The sequence below is a fragment of the Lissotriton vulgaris genome, chromosome 7 (assembly GCF_964263255.1).
Source record: "Lissotriton vulgaris chromosome 7, aLisVul1.2, whole genome shotgun sequence".
Lineage (NCBI taxonomy): Eukaryota > Metazoa > Chordata > Amphibia > Caudata > Salamandridae > Lissotriton > Lissotriton vulgaris.
In genome coordinates, this window is record NC_141695.1 from 1,732,347,719 (window position 1) to 1,732,365,880 (window position 18,162).

General features: G+C 45.6%; 1 protein-coding gene across 1 annotated transcript in view; it reads left to right on the top strand.

Moving 5' to 3' along the window:
- Nucleotides 1-18,162, top strand: part of LOC147706487 (alpha-2-macroglobulin-like protein 1) — a 287,367-nt gene that overhangs the window by 163,352 nt on the left and 105,853 nt on the right. Inside the window, exons 24-25 of the mRNA XM_086929620.1 lie at nucleotides 16,390-16,566; nucleotides 17,364-17,445. Of these exons, the coding sequence (XP_086785746.1) occupies nucleotides 16,390-16,566; nucleotides 17,364-17,445 (259 nt within the window). The remainder of the gene's footprint in view (nucleotides 1-16,389; nucleotides 16,567-17,363; nucleotides 17,446-18,162) is intronic.

Consider the following 18,162-nt stretch of genomic DNA (forward strand, 5'->3'; position numbering starts at 1 on the left):
GTCCTTATGTATTTTGGGCAACATGTAAAGTTGCGGTCTCCTGGGAAATTTAAGATGAAAGAAAGCATGAGTCTTCTGGCTTATCCATTTCATGTTCAATGCGTGGTCTACAATATTGTACAAAATTTTTTGATATTCTGCTGTTGGATCAGCTGAAAGTGGTAGATAAATGTCTGCATTCTGAACATGCTCATTAACGCTGGTTGTATAGAATTTGGTGTCCATAACTATCAGGGCGCCACCCTTGTCAGCTTTTTGGAACGTGAGATCTTTATCATTGTTGAGGTTTTTTAACGTGTTCCATTCTTTGATGCTTAAGTTTGGTTTCTTGGCTTTACTAAAGGAAATTTTTTGAATTTCAGACATCACTGACCTCTCAAATGCTTCGAGTGTTTTGTGAGTAGTTGGAGCACAGAAGGTGCTGGGTGGTTTGAATTCTTGATCCCACACTGGGATAAGATCGGTTTGACTGGTGTCTTTAAAGAAATATTTCAATTTTAAGTTCCTAAAAAACCTAAAGAGTGAAAGTTCTGTCTCTCCGATGTTCGACCTATAAGTCGGTACGAATGTGGTTCCTTTGTTTAGTACTGCCAGCTGCATGGAGGTTAATGGTTTCTCTGAGATGTTGATCACTAGGTTATTTTCTGTACTTGACTCCTGGTTCGCTTCGCGATTTCCTCTGCTGTTTCTTTTCCTTTTTGCCCTTCTTGTTGCGACGTGGTCGGTGGGGCGTTTGCTGCTGGACTTATGTCTAAAAAAGATGATTGTGACACGTCTGTTTGGCCAGCTGATGTTACTTCCCTTTGTTTGCTGGTTTTCGTTAAGGGTGGTCTGTTTTGCGCAATATCTGCATCGGATACTACGCTTTCTTGAGAGGATGTGGTTGCTGATTGTTTTTGTTGAGCTTGTGGTTGCCATTTCCTTTTATTGTATATTTCAGCCCAAGAGTAAACCTCTTCCAATTTGTAATCTAATGTATCTCGGCGATACTTGCGAATTTTTCTTTCGTTCACTTCCTTAGCGTATCTGTCGAGTTTCGAGTTTGTGTCCTCCAATAGTTTTTCTAGATCAGGAATATTGTTCAGTTGCTCTTTCACAGTTTTAATCTCTTCTTCAATTTCTGTCAGCACTTTCGATAGTTCCTCGACTATTAACAATATCAAGTCTAGAGAACACTTGTTCAAAATTTGGTACCACTTTTCCAAAAATTTTTTATTGTTCGAGCAAAGCATCGGCTTGAGCGCTATCCTGAGTCCCCTGGGGATCCTTTGGTTTTTGTGATAGTGTATGAGGGTGGTTGCATGCAACCGTTGATTTATTTCTTTTTTGCTTATATATTCAAATTGCCTGAGAATTTGCGCGGTGGTCGTTTTATGAGGGGTGATTCGTCTGGTCTCCTGGATGAGTCCATAGATTTCATTGGCGGCTTCTGTTGTGTAAACTAAAGTTTCAGCTCTATTTGTGGTAGAGAGTGCTATATCATCCAGTTGCATATTTAAGATTGGTGCTCAAGGATTAATGAGGCTGAAATCCTGTGACAAACAATGTATGTTATCCTGAGCACTCTGTGAGTTCTTTCAACAAAGAATACTTTAAATTTCCAGGCGGGAGCCCTGGTCGTCGCACGTCGCCTGAACGTGCCTTAGAAACTGAAATGTATTTTGAGGTTAGGATCACTATCCTCTAGACTGGGCTCTCCAAATAGCACGAAAACGCTGTTTTCTCGTTAAGTTATTCACATTTATTTGCAGTTCAAACTTTTCAAACTCTGTTAGTAGATTAAATGTTTACTGTTTATATATCTTTCCAACATAATCGCATCTTATGTTGTATAAACCATAGTTGAATTCATCCAAAACTTTCAACTTTTCACAATACCCAATGCATTTCGGGTCAAACAGACAACAGCCATGACCCTTCGTCAGGGGTCTAAATAAAGGAAAACAAACAGGACCAAATTAGTCACCCGGCCATGTAAACAACGATATGAGCACCTCGCTATGCCTTTCACAAACAAAGAAAACGAAAAAAGTAGTGTCATCAGAACCCAACAGAGCCCAAGTATAACATTCCGAGTCTAACTCCACACTACGAAAACGAGCCGAAGGAGGCTCCACCTTGGTGCTAATGTACAGAGCTTCGCGTTAGTTGTAGGCAGAAGTTTAAACACACTGGCATAACTGAGCGCTGGAGAAAAACTTACGGGTTTAAACGCGCGTAGGCGCTTCAATGGATGTCTGCCGGTTAAGCACTGGCCAACTAACTGCATACTCATAGGAAGAAATACATGTCACGTGATCGCGGTTGCAACCAATGGCGTTGCAACACAGCGGGCACGTGGTCCTTATGTATTTTGGGCAACATGTAAAGTTGCGGTCTCCTGGGAAATTTAAGATGAAAGAAAGCATGAGTCTTCTGGCTTATCCATTTCATGTTCAATGCGTGGTCTACAATATTGTACAAAATTTTTTGATATTCTGCTGTTGGATCAGCTGAAAGTGGTAGATAAATGTCGAATAGAACATGCGTGGGTCTTATGATTCATCGACTTGTGCTCAGACCCTGTTTCCCCATATAACTTGTTAAATTGTCATGAGATTTTGTTTGTCAGGAGCTTTGCCATTTTATCCTGTTATTTTTGTATACTTGTTTTTGATGCAGTCCGTTATGCCAGTTTATTGATTCTGTTATGTTTCAGCATTGTTTCACGCATCGCGTTCACTTTGTAATGTTTGTTTTGAAGCTGACATACTCAGTTCACGTGCCCGCTGTGTTGCAACGCCATTGGTTGCAACCGCGATCACGTGACATGTATTTCTTCCTATGAGTATGCAGTTAGTTGGCCAGTGCTTAACCGGCAGACATCCATTGAAGCGCCTACGCGCGTTTAAACCCGTAAGTTTTTCTCCAGCGCTCAGTTATGCCAGTGTGTTTAAACTTCTGCCTACAACTAACGCGAAGCTCTGTACATTAGCACCAAGGTGGAGCCTCCTTCGGCTCGTTTTCGTAGTGTGGAGTTAGACTCGGAATGTTATACTTGGGCTCTGTTGGGTTCTGATGACACTACTTTTTTCGTTTTCTTTGTTTGTGAAAGGCATAGCGAGGTGCTCATATCGTTGTTTACATGGCCGGGTGACTAATTTGGTCCTGTTTGTTTTCCTTTATTTAGACCCCTGACGAAGGGTCATGGCTGTTGTCTGTTTGACCCGAAATGCATTGGGTATTGTGAAAAGTTGAAAGTTTTGGATGAATTCAACTATGGTTTATACAACATAAGATGCGATTATGTTGGAAAGATATATAAACAGTAAACATTTAATCTACTAACAGAGTTTGAAAAGTTTGAACTGCAAATAAATGTGAATAACTTAACGAGAAAACAGCGTTTTCGTGCTATTTGGAGAGCCCAGTCTAGAGGATAGTGATCCTAACCTCAAAATACATTTCAGTTTCTAAGGCACGTTCAGGCGACGTGCGACGACCAGGGCTCCCGCCTGGAAATTTAAAGTATTCTTTGTTGAAAGAACTCACAGAGTGCTCAGGATAACATACATTGCATCTCCTAGATGCGTCACGTTGTAAATAGGGCGCATTGTTTGCGCTGCAGTTGCGTCAAATAAAGTGACGCAATTGCGGCGCAAAGAGGCGCAACAGCCTCATAAATCTGCCCCTAAGTATTTTTTATCGAATTCTCACCTACATCTGAATTACCGATTCCTAAATACCGAATTGGTAAAATTCGGTATTTAGGAATCGGTATTTCCCAGTTACCTACATCTAGCCCTAAATGCTTAGAAAAAAAGAGGTATGGAAAACAGTGATGGGTGGTGCAGCACTATGTTGTGCTGGGCCACCCAGAGCCGCTGAGCATCGCCCTAAAATCCAGCACTCATTTCAGTGTTTGACAGTCAGAGGTGGGCACCCAGGAGCCTCTGGGCAACTTCTTTCCAGCACTTGACCAGCAGCTCTCTCATACGCTGCAATGGTGGAAAACTCACTCCTTTGCAAATCACCACTGAAAAATGGAAACATCCACAAAATGCCTTGGGCTCATCCAAAAAATGAAAGACACTTTTTTTCAAGCAATGGCTGAATCGGGCCAGACTCAAAGACCCTCTTTCTGTATTGTTTGTTGTATGGCTGATAGTTGTTTCTCAATTTTTTGTCTCCCTTTTTGAAGTGAAGAGGCATAGAAAGTGATATCCAAACGTAGTTTTTTAACTTTTATTTTTTTACAAAAGTAGGGGTCATGCTCTAAAGTCTTGGTATCTCAGTGGGAGCAGTGTGAGGAACACCTGGTAGGTGAAATGTATATAACTAGGCAAATAATTGATATTCTACCCAGTGTGTAATTGGCCGCCATTCAGGAGACTTCAAGACTGGTGTGATGAAGAAAATGTTGCATCGGTAGTTTAGGATGGTAAAGCAGAGTTCTATCAGACTCAGATTCCTGAGCTTACTTGTGGGAGTGGAGGGTACACCCACGGCTTGATGCCTCTCCAGCGGAAGCACCCTGGACATCCGAGTCCAAGAGGCAAGATTTATTTTTTATGTCCATTAGCGCAGAGGTCATTTTGCACCATACACTGATGCACTTGGGCAAGTCAGTCACTGATCGAGCAGTGCCAGTTTGTTGGATGAGAAACCCAACTTAGCTCGACAAAGGTGAGAGCTGAACAGCTGGAAGACAAAATGTAATCACCTAAAGCATTTTTGGCCAAGATGTCAAAATATTGTATCCTGTAATTGAGTTCTTGCCCTTAAACCTACATGTTGACAAATATATAGAACCATTACCCTGACCGCGTCTTATGAGTGCATCTATTTATCCAGTTCTGGTATTCTACTCAAAAAGGAAATGATACCTACAACTTGTGGGTCTCTGTTTACAAAGGGGAACTCAACACCACTGTTCTGAGACCTGAAGTGGCAGGAGACAACCAAGGAAGTGATAAGCGTGGCTCAAATCCACCCGAGTGACTTACCGCACTCACCTATAGTCGCTATATAGGAAGTCAGCCGGACAGTGGAGAAGAATAAACAAAAGTCTTTATTAGGCCAAACAACACTCATATGAGAGGGCCCTGTCCGACCTCACTCCTTGGAGTGCGAACGAGAGGACTGACTCTCTGCATCACAGCAATACATTATAATGCAATACAGTAACGAGGGGTACGCCTCTTGTGGAAAGTTACCGAGCCCCAGATCATGAAACAATGCTCTCATAGAGCAGGCATCTGCACCTGCGAGGGATACATTATTATCTCTACTCAAGGCCATGGAGCTAGGCTTCGGCGTCTCTGGGCATGAGAATATTACTGATAAAGAGACTTGTTAGTTTCGGCCACAGCAAGCTAAGAAATGAAAACTGCTGTCTTAGTACATTTCTGTATTCCTGCGGGAGGGGCATATGAGCGAGCAGGGTCCGCAGGCACAGAGGGTTACACAAAATGGCGGCACACAGGCTAAGCTAAGAAAATAATATGGTCACACATACATTTGAATATACGTAAGGAGCAATGTAGTAATTCGGCATAGGTACATATACGAACGTCATCAGTTAGCCATATGATGCTAACTCATACATCAGCAATAGGTAATTAGGGTGTCGAAAAGTGAACTCTATCAGACCCTCCTTTTAGCATCATTGGCTAACTATGGCCTCATTTATTTGCCAAAAGGTAGTGCCGACATCCATTCTAGGGGCAGGACTGTGTGTTTTTAATCTAGAACATCTTCTGCAATGAACATCAATCAACTTGCATCAGCAGGAATTTCAGTAATCATAGAATTGGCATATTGACCAGGCAACTTCTTTTTCGGGCGTATATTCGCAGCACACATTGAACAACATGGAGGGAGGCAGTATATGCAAAGGCAGCATGTTAGAATTACAGTCACGACACCAACCAGACCCATCAATATTTTCCAACCCCAGGAAGAAAAGGCCCCCCAAAGCCACCCCTGTAGGGACCATGTCCCATTATCCTGATGTAGCTCAGTCGCTAATCTATGTAATTTTTGTACTGCCAAGTTAACCGTCGGGGCTGAGTCAGGTATATAAACACAGCAAGACGTCCCGATGGCGTGACAGGCCCCGCCCCTATCGGCTAGTATGACGTCAAGCACCATCCTGTTCTGGATCGTGAATAATCTCATAGCCTGAATCTCAACAGATATGTTAGTCGTAATGTCAGCCTCAGTTAGAACTATTTATTTATTTATTTATTTATTTTAAAAATTTATAAAGCGCGGCGTTTACCCGTGGGTGTCTTGGCGCTAGCTACCTTTTCCATTACCCTAGACAGTCGTCTAATAGCTCTACTGTTAAATATCGGACCCCAGAAAGGTAGCAAACCCTTAGAAAAATCAGTCCATTGCTGGTACGAGGTGTCCGTCTGATCAACGTCATCTACCTGAAGTTCCCTCCTTTTGCGCTGCTCTAGCGGCTGCTCCTGAGGACTAGGGAATCGACGATGAGTTTTGTGGTAATCAGAGGGAGCCACATACACAGGGGGAATCATGTAGGCTAGGTAGCACACCCCACCCCAACCCTCAGGCAACCATAAGTATCCATTATCGCCGCAGATGAAATAGATACTGGGTGGGGCAATCAAAGAGGGGCTAAGAGGCAGGCGTATTGAAGCAGTCACATTACAAGAACTATTACCAACTTTTATGGGGCCCCTTCCCTCTATACAGAAAAATGGAGAAGGACCCACCACTGCCAGGGGTATCAGGGACTTGGAACTGTCGTTACTCTTTGGAGGGTGTCTGTAAGACAGAGTGGCATTCAATTTCAGGAAACTATCCCTAAGTCTGTCAGTGTCATTTGGTATCAGAAATCGACCCAGCCTTTTCTCACACGTCTCTATAAAAGTCTGGTCAAAACGTCCATCAGTATATATTCGCCCAAGAGAAGATGGAGGCAGAGGGCGTACTCGCATTGTCATTGTCCACCCCCTATTCTGCAGTCGGGGAGTCAGAGAATCTGGTTGTTGGAAATATTTAACGAGACCTATAAGAGTATACCACCCCACACAACTATTTACCGGTGTCAAAGGGAGAGCAAGGAATCTATCTTTCTTATAGGCAGCAGAAGGCAAAAGCCCACAAACCCAGCAATCTGTCATGTTGGTAGTGGCATGTGCATGATGCAAAGTCTTAATAAAAACATTATCTTGGTAATTCTTTCGCAACATTCTTTCACCATAGTCAACAGTAATCATATTGTGTTCAGGAACAGCAGTGGGTGTGGGTGCAAATACATGAACAGGGTAAGCCTTATCCAGAAAAAATAATATTCCAAGAGTCACTATAAAAGCAATCAGAACAATGACGATGACCACTATCTTTCCTCTTCGGGGAAGGGCCAACCAAGGGGAATCAGGCACAGGTCTCGGAGGAGCCGCAAAAGGCTGCTCCTCATCAGGAATGGGACGCCCAAAGGGATACATTCTGAATAATCTGTCAAAAATATCAAAAATCAAAAAAAGAAAAAAATCACACTACTACTAGAAAAAATAGTCCCAGACAATCCTCAACCGGCCAGAGGGGTTCTTCAACCCTTAAAAAGGGATCTTCTCCCTGTGTCCTTCAAAGCCTCACAGGCAGGCTTTTACCGTCCATACCTTGTTCCAACGATGCTGTTCAACAATTTGGAAACAAGGGAAGCACTTAATTCGGGCCCCGCACCACTCTATAGTCTCAAAGAACACAATCTTCGGCTAAACACCAGGGCTCTTATAAGTCCATCCCTACCACTAAATCTTCTTATTCAGAAAATCCACTAAGCCCTTCTTCCGGTGTCTAGTCCATCATTTTCAGCACTGTTACTTGTTATTTCTTTTTCGGGGCCTCAAATTGTAGCGAGTGCTCCCTGGCACTTCGGGGTCAGCGAACAAAACAGGTGTATCTGTGGCAGACGCTGGACTTTCTGATGTCTCTTCACTAGTAGCAAGGGGAGTAGTAGAGCTCACTGAATTCTCTATTCCGCTACGCTCTTCTCCAATCAGTGAAGCATCCGAGAAAGGAGCATACCTCGGTATAGACTCATGCTCTTCGTCAGCGATGCCATCCTGTACCCATTTGTCATAGGGCAACGGGAGCGGGACTCTCTTCACATGTGAGGCGTGAGTCCACGCCTTCCTGCCGTCGATCCGAAGTGCTGTGCGCGTGGTGAGGAGCACCTGGCGCGGCTCTGACCACCTTGGCTCCAGGCAAGACTTCCGCTGATATCTTCTTACGACCACCCAGTCCCCTGGGTGGATGGAATGTCCAGGCCCCTCCGGCAACGGCTTCAGAGTGTCTGCTACCTGCTGATGAATAGAACGGAGATCTTTAGTCAAAGCATACAGATAATCTGTCAACAAAGGATAGGGCACTTCAGAAAAACATTTAGGCCTGGGCACTCCCCAAATATTGGCCGGACGGCCAAATACCACCTCGTGAGGGGAGACGCCCATTTTTGCATTTACAGTGACTCTCGTTGAAAGTAAAGCTAAGGGAAGTGCGTCTGGCCAACGGAGACCTGTACTCTCACATATTTTGGCCATCTTTAGCTTGAGCGTGCCGTTAAACCGCTCCACCAGTCCTGCTGCCTGGGGATGTAAGGCTGAGTGGAACTTCTGGGAAATGTGCAGACCTTTACACATTTGTTTCACTAATTCAGCATTAAAGGACGTACCATTATCACTCCAGATCACCCTAGGTAATCCGAAGCGGGAGAAATACTCCTTTATCAACATTTTTGCAGTAGAAATGGCTGTGCAATCTTTCGTAGCGTACGCTTCCACCCACCTACTAAAGGCACATACGACTACAAGGACGTACTTCAAGTTATTGACCCTTTCCATTTCGATGTAATCCATCTGGATCACCTCGAAAGGGAAAGAAGGGGGTGCAAAATTTCCAGTTGGGACAGGAGTACCTTTTCCAGGATTGTGTCTCAAACACACCATGCACTGGCGAACCAAATTAGTGGCCATTTTAGAGATGTTTTTATTACTCCACACCGGGTCTAACAGCTTACAGATGCCCTTGGCACTCACATGGGCAGGCCCATGCGCCATCGTCACCACTGGAAGAACATACGCATTCGGTAGCAACCATCGTCTCTTGTCTGTCGCATCTGTCCAGCATTCATCCGCATCCAGTCGTCCCTGCCCAGCCTTCCATGCTCCCAATTCCTCGTCTGTTGCTTTGCCCTGTATGTTCTTGACACTCTGTACAGTGTCTGCGAACATATGAACATCTGGGACCCATCTAGCTGGCCCTGCCACAAACATCCGTGGTAATTTTTCTCTAGCAGTTTCCTTTGCTGTCTCATCAGCAAAAGCATTGCCTCTTCCCACATCATCCACTATCGTCTTGTGTGCGCTACATTTTATCACAGCCAATCATTTGGGTAGTGTCAGTGCCGTTAGCAGTCGTAATATCAGTGGACCATGTTGTATGCGTTGTCCGTGAGAAGTCAGAAATCCCCGTTCTGCCCACAGTCGCCCATAATTATGAGCCACGCCAAAGGCGTATTGGCTGTCAGTATAAATATTCACGTCTAGCCCCTCACTCAATTCACATGCTCTCAGTAAGGCAATAATCTCTGCAGCCTGGGCAGAATTGTAAGGTATCCTAGAAGTCTCCACCACCGTCTGTAATGTTGTTATTGCATATGCTGCTGTCGATGTACCGTCTGGTAATTTAAAACAGGACCCATCAACATACAACTCCCCATCTGGTTCATCCAAGGGCCTGTCTGTGAGATCCACCCTCCCCTTTGTCTCTTCTTCAGTCCTGTACAGACAGTCATGTATGTCATCGTCTTGTGTATCTGCATCTGTAGGGATAGGTAACAAGGTGGCGGGATTCAATGTAGCACACCTTTTGATAGTGACATGGGGTGCAAAAAGAGTCATCTCGTAACCCGTCAGACGAGCACTAGTTAAGTGCTGCGTCTGTGTCCTGTTCAGCAAAATGTCCACAGCATGCGGTACCATTACTGTGAGATCAGATCCCAGCACGAGCCCTGCCGATTGTCTTACAAAGACCGCAGCAGCCGCCGTGGCTCTCAGACAGCTCGGAAGCGCTCTCGCCACATTATCGAGCATGGCAGAGAAATAAGCGCAAGGTCTCTGCTTCCCCCCAAAACACTGAGTTAAGACAGACAACGCGCAACCTTCCGCCTCGTGCACGTAAAGAACAAAAGGCTTCTGGTAATCAGGTGTCCCAAGAACTGGCGCAGAACACAAAGACGTTTTTAGTGACTCAAACGCTTCTTGACATGCAGGGGTCCAGGGTAGGGGTTCGCGCACTTCTTTGGTAGTCAGATACAATAGGGGTTTTGTTAGTAACGCATAGTTAGGTATCCACTGACGACAATACGATGTTATGCCCAAGAACGCGCGCACCTCTCGCTGCGTGGTAGGTACCTGCATGTTAGTGATCGCCTTTATGCGCTCTGGCGTCAATCTCCTCCCCACTTTCGAAAGGAGGTGACCGAGGTAGGTGACCTCCGTTCGACAGTATTGGAATTTTGGAAGGGACACTTTATGTCCTCTCGTAGCCAAATGATGGAGTAATTTCACAGTAGCATCCCGACAACCCTGTTCGTCATCCGATGCTATTAGAATATCATCCACGTACTGCAACATAACGTTGCCAGGTGGAAGTTCCAGCTCATCCAATTGTGCCTTCAACGCCTGACTATAGATGCTCGGACTCTCAGTGTACCCCTGAGGAATTCTTTTAAAGCGGAAGCTTCAGCCAGCCAATGAGAATCCGAAGAGATATCTGCTCTCTTCATGGACTGGTATACTGAAGAAAGCATTTTTTAAATCTAGGACAGAGAAATATTTAGCCGAAGGGGGAATCATTGTCAATATTGTTGTAATGTCCGAGACCACCGGGTACTGTGGCTCCACTACCCTATTTACATGTCGCAAATCAATCACAAATCTATAAACATCAGGGGTATTATCAGTAGCCTCAGGTGACCGTCTTTTGAGGATAGGTAAAATAGGGCTGTTGCATATGTTCGAATCAGTCTCTTCCACTACACCAGACCGTATTAAATCCTGTATTATTTGTAACAGGGCCTTCTCCCCCTCCCTAGGAATCCTGTACTGTGGAACTCGGGGCAATTTCGCTCCCACCTTCACTCTTATTGTCACCGGAGCAATATCCATTTTTCCTACATCTGTATCATTGACAGCCCACAAGCTGTCTGGTATGCCTTGGAATTCAGGTGGCAATGGGTCATCCTTCGAAAAACACTGCAATGGGCGGGCAACGTTCGGGCCCAAAGTAAGGTACACACCGTCCGGAGAACAATAGATGGTGGCGTGTAACCTTTTTAATAAATCTAGGCCCAACAAATTTTCCCCACAATTGGATGTCAATAGAAACGGTGAATCAACAGTAAAAGGGCCAATCGTCAACGTGAGAGGTTTAGAAATGGGGCTAATCACCGGAGTTCCTGCGAAACCCACGGAGATGTTATTCTTGCCAGACAGAGCCGCCCCTGGGACCCGAGAACGAGCCACAGAACTTTTCATTGCACCCGTATCCACTAGAAATTTTTGTTGAGACCCCGATAAGTCAGCTTCGACATAAGGTCCCCTCTGATCAACTTCCATAAGTACTGGTCCCATGCTCTGTCCTACGCTGTCCTAGTTGTGGGAAAACCCTGTCAAATCGTCCACTGAGTAATCATCGTTATAATACTGGCCCCCACCCCTTTGCGACTGTTGTCTGTCTGCACCATTGTCAAAGTAATTTCCTCCCGGTCTCCCGCCACCTTCTGACCGTGCAGCCTGTCTCCCAAAATCACCACCACCTCGTCCTCTTCCTCGTCCGGGACCGGTGCCCGACTGAAGCAGTGGGCAATCCCGCCACCAATGCCCTTCCTGCTTACATTTCGCACACTGATTCGGTCCCAGCCTCTCCCTACTTTCACCTCTCCCAAAACCTCCCCCACGACTCGGCGCTGCGACTCTTCCCCTTCCTCTAGCCACTTGCTGTAACAAAACTCTCGTCTTCAAATCCTTAGCCTTCTTTTCCTGTTTGTCCTTACTTTCATTTTCCCTGTGTTCATAATACTGTGCCATACTAAGGATACCCGAAGGAGAGGACGTTGTCCACGTACTCTCCGACGCTTGCAATCTAGCGGATATTTCAGGCAATAAGTTCGTAACAAACCTATTAACAAAAAGCCGCAATCCGCCATCTTGTGACACATCCTGTCCACTGTAATCCATAAAAGTCTCCTCAAACCTCGTAAAGAAATCTGAGACCGCTTCATCCTTTTTCTGCTTACAAGCCGTCAACTTGTCCCAATCTACCTTTTTCGGGGGAATGAGAGAGTGCATATACTTTATTATGCGCCCTGGCAAAGCTAATATTTCAGCCTTCGGCTTCTCTCCTGGCTTACGCTCCTTGTCCCAATCCTGCAACTCCTGCCATGTACCTCCCAGCTCCTCCGTATGATCCGTACCCTTCACTTGCCGCCACACATCAACCGGGACCAAAAGCCCGAAAAACAATTCAACATCAGCCAACGTCATCACAGTAGAAGACGCCGCTTCCGTAAGCTCTTTGTAATAGGCAGTCGGGTTCTTTCTAGAATCCGGTAGCTGGGCCTTCAATGACAATACCTCACTTCTCTTCCATGGCGTATACACCCATTGCTCCTGGAAATGTGCATCGATCCTGTTCCTAGTAACAGCCTTCGTCACTGGGTCTAGCAACTCGGGGACCTCGGGGTGAAAAATAGGGTGCACCTCGCGCATTGGGTGGAGACCTGGGAAATGGGGTGTGCCGGCAGAGGGTAATTCATTCCTGTATTGCAATAGTGTACGCAGACTACTCATCACTTCTTTTACCCCTGTGTTCGTTCTATATGCTCCAGCCTGTATGTCTCGTAAAACCGCCGGAGCCACACCTCCATACCCCTGCTCCCATAGCGGTATCAATACATTTGACATGTGCCACAAAGCGTGCTGCTGCATCAAAGGCTCAAAATCCTTCATAGTGGACCAAATATCCTCAAACGAATAGATATTGTTCCTGGCCCACTGACATGCCTGATTGGCCACCATACTCTTTTCATCTAAACCAACTGTAGAACGCGTGAGCAACTTCCCTACCTGCGAGAGTAATCCTCTACCTGCGCCTCGACTCGGCGTTAGCATCTCCTGACTGGGGGTGGTACTGGCTGAAACACTAGGGAGTGCCAAAGAAAATTGGGAGGGTGCAGGTGAGGTGGTCTGGAGTAGGGAAACGAGGGGTGTCGAGGGCGAAGATTGTTGGGGAACACTCGTTGAAGGACCCGGAACTTCACTACTAGGGGCCGAAACTGGCAAGGAGGGATACAAGGGCTGTGGGGCATAAGGGGGAGGGGGTCGGGTGTTCAAAATGTCTTCCATCTCATCTGGGTCGTCTTCGCGCACTACATAACTCTTATTTTCTTTCAACCTGCAGAGCCTGTCTGCGCGCTCCAAACGCTGCTCATTCTCATTCTTAGTGTGTTCTCTCGCCTTCTGCGCCATAGTCTGAGTGGATTTTTTATAAGCTTCTTTCTCTTCTCTCATCTTACGCTTCCGAGCTTCTTTCTGCCACAATCTCAGGGAATCAAACATGCTCTGTCGGCTACGCCTAGCAAACAATTTGTCCTGTAAATAATCCAATTTTTCTTCCTCAAAAGAACCCGTCAAAGGCCATTGCAAATCCACATTATCAGCAGTGTACCGATGCCATAAAGTACCAAACAAGATCGGGGGCAATCCATGCTTGACATACATATCAAAGCTTGGAGTGCCCTCAGGAGGGGCAGGTTGGCTTTTAGCCAGCCTAGTATCTGAGGGTCGACAACAACATCCAAAACATCGTAACTTGCTAAAACACTGCATCTTTACTTCGATGTAAAAGTAGCACTTCTCCACAGACTACGTTACCTTGAATCACAAACTCGAGCTCGTTCACTCACACATATAGACATACATCAGAAAACCACGTATACACATATACAATATCTCCAAACACGTGTTACCAAATGGGACAAGGCCCGTCGACCAAGTCCTGGGGAACCTGGACTCTACCGCAGACCGAACAGTACGCTAACTGTTCTGAGGACGGGGAACAGATCCGCCACCCGTGCGGCACTATGGATCACTGCGCACTTTACCGCGGGAAACCCAGATCTCACCTCCACTGAACCACCACACTAGGAGTTCAGGGTAAGTACCGGAGTCTGCCCACAATGAGCCACGCCTTCACCACAGTACCATTCGGTCGGATCGCTACAAACAAGTACCTCTAAATGCATCCCCAACCTCGTTAAGTCTGTCAGAGCACCAACTCGTACTCTGAGTTCCCCGGAGCACACTAGCCCCAGGAGCACACCGGCTCCTCAAATCATTGGAGACACTCTAGTCTCCCGGAACACTCCCGTTCCTGCAACAATCACAGGTGGACCACTCACCTTCCGTAGGCGGCACCGACCTCTACCGTTCTCCACCTCCTGCTGCCAGGACCAACACGGTCAGCTTCAAGTTCCGCCTTCTGGACCCCGGCGTAAGATCCGAACCGGGACCTCTCCCGATCAGCAGGGTGGGGCAGCGCTGCGAGAACCAAGCTCGGCATCAGATGGGTACCCGGGCCCACCGTGCCGACCAGCGGGTCCCCGGTCTTCTGCTGCCCACTTACGGGTGAGAAGGATCCTTATCGCGGGGTCCCTATTCGGGCGCCATCTGATAAGCGTGGCTCAAATCCACCCGAGTGACTTACCGCACTCACCTATAGTCGCTATATAGGAAGTCAGCCGGACAGTGGAGAAGAATAAACAAAAGTCTTTATTAGGCCAAACAACACTCATATGAGAGGGCCCTGTCCGACCTCACTCCTAGGAGTGCGAACGAGAGGACTGACTCTCTGCATCACAGCAATACATTATAATGCAATACAGTAACGAGGGGTACGCCCCTTGTGGAAAGTTACAGAGCCCCAGATCATGAAACAATGCTCTCATAGAGCAGGCATCTGCACCTGCGAGGGATACATTATTATCTCTACTCAAGGCCATGGATCTAGGCTTCGGCGTCTCTGGGCATGAGAATATTACTGATAAAGAGACTTGTTAGTTTCGGCCACAGCAAGCTAAGAAATGAAAACTGCTGTCTTAGTACATTTCTGTATTCCTGCGGGAGGGGCATATGAGCGAGCAGGGTCCGCAGGCACAGAGGGTTACACAAAATGGCGGCACACAGGCTAAGCTAAGAAAATAATATGGTCACACATACATTTGAATATACGTAAGGAGCAATGTAGTAATTCGGCATAGGTGCATATACGAACGTCATCAGTTAGCCATATGATGCTAACTCATACATCAGCAATAGGTAATTAGGGTGTCGAAAAGTGAACTCTATCAGAAGTAGACACTGAATTTAACGTTAGTATAATTAAAAGGGATGGTGCCTACAATTCACATCCAAGACTAAAAAATCATGTCATTAAAGTAGCACCTAGATGAGTAGTATGTGTGTGCTTGACCAGACTAAAATAGAAAATGCAGGCCATTTAAATAAAGTAGCTTTAAGCAGTGAACCATTTCAGAGTTGAGACCTCAACATCAACAGTTTCATAGATGAGGAGTATTGCTCTTATCAATTCTCTGTGCCTTTGCCCGCTAGCTGTTACTGAAGTCTCAGTATGGCTTTTGATTGGTTGGCGGCTCTTCAAGAGGCTTTGTGTTTGTCCTCTTAAAAAAGCTGTCAGTGAAGTGCGGCTTTTCCAGTGCAATGTTAAACAAAGCTGTGATGAGCATCTGAGGAGATGAGGCTAAGGGCCACCAGTAGCTGGAACTGGCATCTGAGGTGTAATGGCTCTCTACAGCATCGCCACCAACATCGCTTCGTGTCACTGTCAGAAGGACAAAGAGAAGGCTGGAGGATCCACCGCATCTCTCCTCCCACTGATGCTGCTGAAAAGAGGTACCAACTGTGTACTTCCTGGACTCTCTTGGTGATTTCCTGTGGTGCGTCATGTCTGCCTTGACTCCTCTGTTTATGGAGCCTTTGGATTGCCCAAAGAGTAGGAATATCTAGGGTGCAGTGTGTTGGTCTCTCTGAAGTCAACAAGCATATTTGTAAGAGGAACCTGGTCCCATTGGCTCTCACATGGAAATCCCTGAGAAAAGGTATGCTTAGTAGGATTACAGAAGCAGAGACACTGGTTTGTACTCCTTTAAGTCTGAGGTAAAAGTCACTTTGCTATAATTGCACCCCCCCCCCCCTTAAAAGAGAAAGACAAAAGATTTTGATTAATAGCTTTTTAATGCTGTTGATGAACCAATGACAGGTCTTTTGCCTGACTCAGGATTCTTTTTCTCTAAAGGTGATATCATGGGGTCGTCGTTGCAGAACCTTGGAAATCTGATTCAGATGCCGTACGGCTGCGGGGAGCAGAACATGCTGACGTTTGCCCCCATTATCTACGTTTTGCAGTATCTGGAGAACACGGGACAGCTGACGGCAGCGATCAAGACCACTGCTGTGGGATACATGACCAGCGGTAGGTGGATCATATGGAGCAAGGTGCTTCAGAAGCAAATTGGATACAGGGAATGCTTAAGCAGCAGTGACCATGAAGGATAGATAGATCTACTGTGGGAAAGAGGTCACCAAGAGCCAATGACATTCCATGGAAATCAAGTGAATGTTTTGTAAGTTGAAGGGCTCACCAGACTATGATCCAGCCATGAAACCTGGTACGGGTGAGCTGTGGGTGCTGCTTGGAAGATTTTAACTATGGCCAAACTGATCATTTGTGGCTGATTTACTGGGGCAGTTGGTGGCAGGTCATCCATAATGATTGAAATTTTAAGACAGATTTCCTGGGAATGTTAACATCATTGGCTATAAAAGGTTGTCAGCGTAGATTCAAATATACTTGAGGAATATGATATTTTCTGTCCCAAGAGTACTTTAGGATTTTACACCAATGTACCTGTTGGCAATTGTCAATGTATATATTTTTTATAGCAACATAGATCTATATGCTAACTATTCCCCCTGTTAGGATAGGGATATTTGCTATGAAGAGATTGAGGTGCTCGGTCAGCTGTGGGGGTGAACAGCCAATGTCTTTTTTATGCAGGTGGTAACCAAGTATGTCTCTTAGCAGTGTAGGAATTGAGCTGCACACCTGGTTTGAGTTGAAGACCTGACCTCTCTGCAGTTAGTTAGAAACTAGTTTCTGACAAAATGATGGAATTGTCTCCTGGCAGAGAAGCGCCTTGGTGTGCAACCTCACATCACTGATCTTGCATCCATCAACTACATTTCGATCTTGTTGTTTTATTTCTTCAGGGTATCAAAGACAACTCAACTACAAACACAGAGATGGTTCCTACAGTGCCTTTGGGGAGAGCGATGGAGATGGTAACACATGGTGAGTCTCAAGCAACGAAGGACACTTTGGAGTCACTGGCTACCTACACGGTTTTTAAAATCAGTGAACCCCACATTTATTGCCATTGTCTGATCAAAGAGTTGAGATTCAAGATAAAGACATATGTCAAAATGACATCTAATGACCCTGGTCCCAATGATGGAATCACAAGTAATCCCAGTACATGACATTGGATGCTGCTCATGTGAATATAATAGATAGACTTAAAACACAAGTGACATCATGAGAAATACATTATATGGCATGAATGAATAACTTTGGAGCACTATAGCTGGGGGAGTAACTTGGTCATTGAGATTGGGAGGTGAACATCAGATTTCCTGACAATCATGCTGGCAAATAATGTTAAAATACATACTTGCCATATGTAGGGTGCATGAGAGGGACTTAAGGGGCGGTGGAAAGGAAAAAGAATGCAGTTTGGTAGAGGTTCTACGAGAGAGAAATGCAATATTTTGTAAAATAACCAACATTTTGAGGACTTTCAAAACAGAGATGAGAGAGAATGTTCGGTTGATTTTGTCAGTGTGTGCATGGAAAAATCCCAGGTGAAATCTGACAGACACCTCACCATACCAGACTGAAAGCACCTGTACCTAACTATTCATGAGAAAATACAATTATTAGGGGGGCGTAACACCCCAAACTTGCCCCTGAAGCCACGCCCCTGACTATATGCAACCTTAACTTCACCAC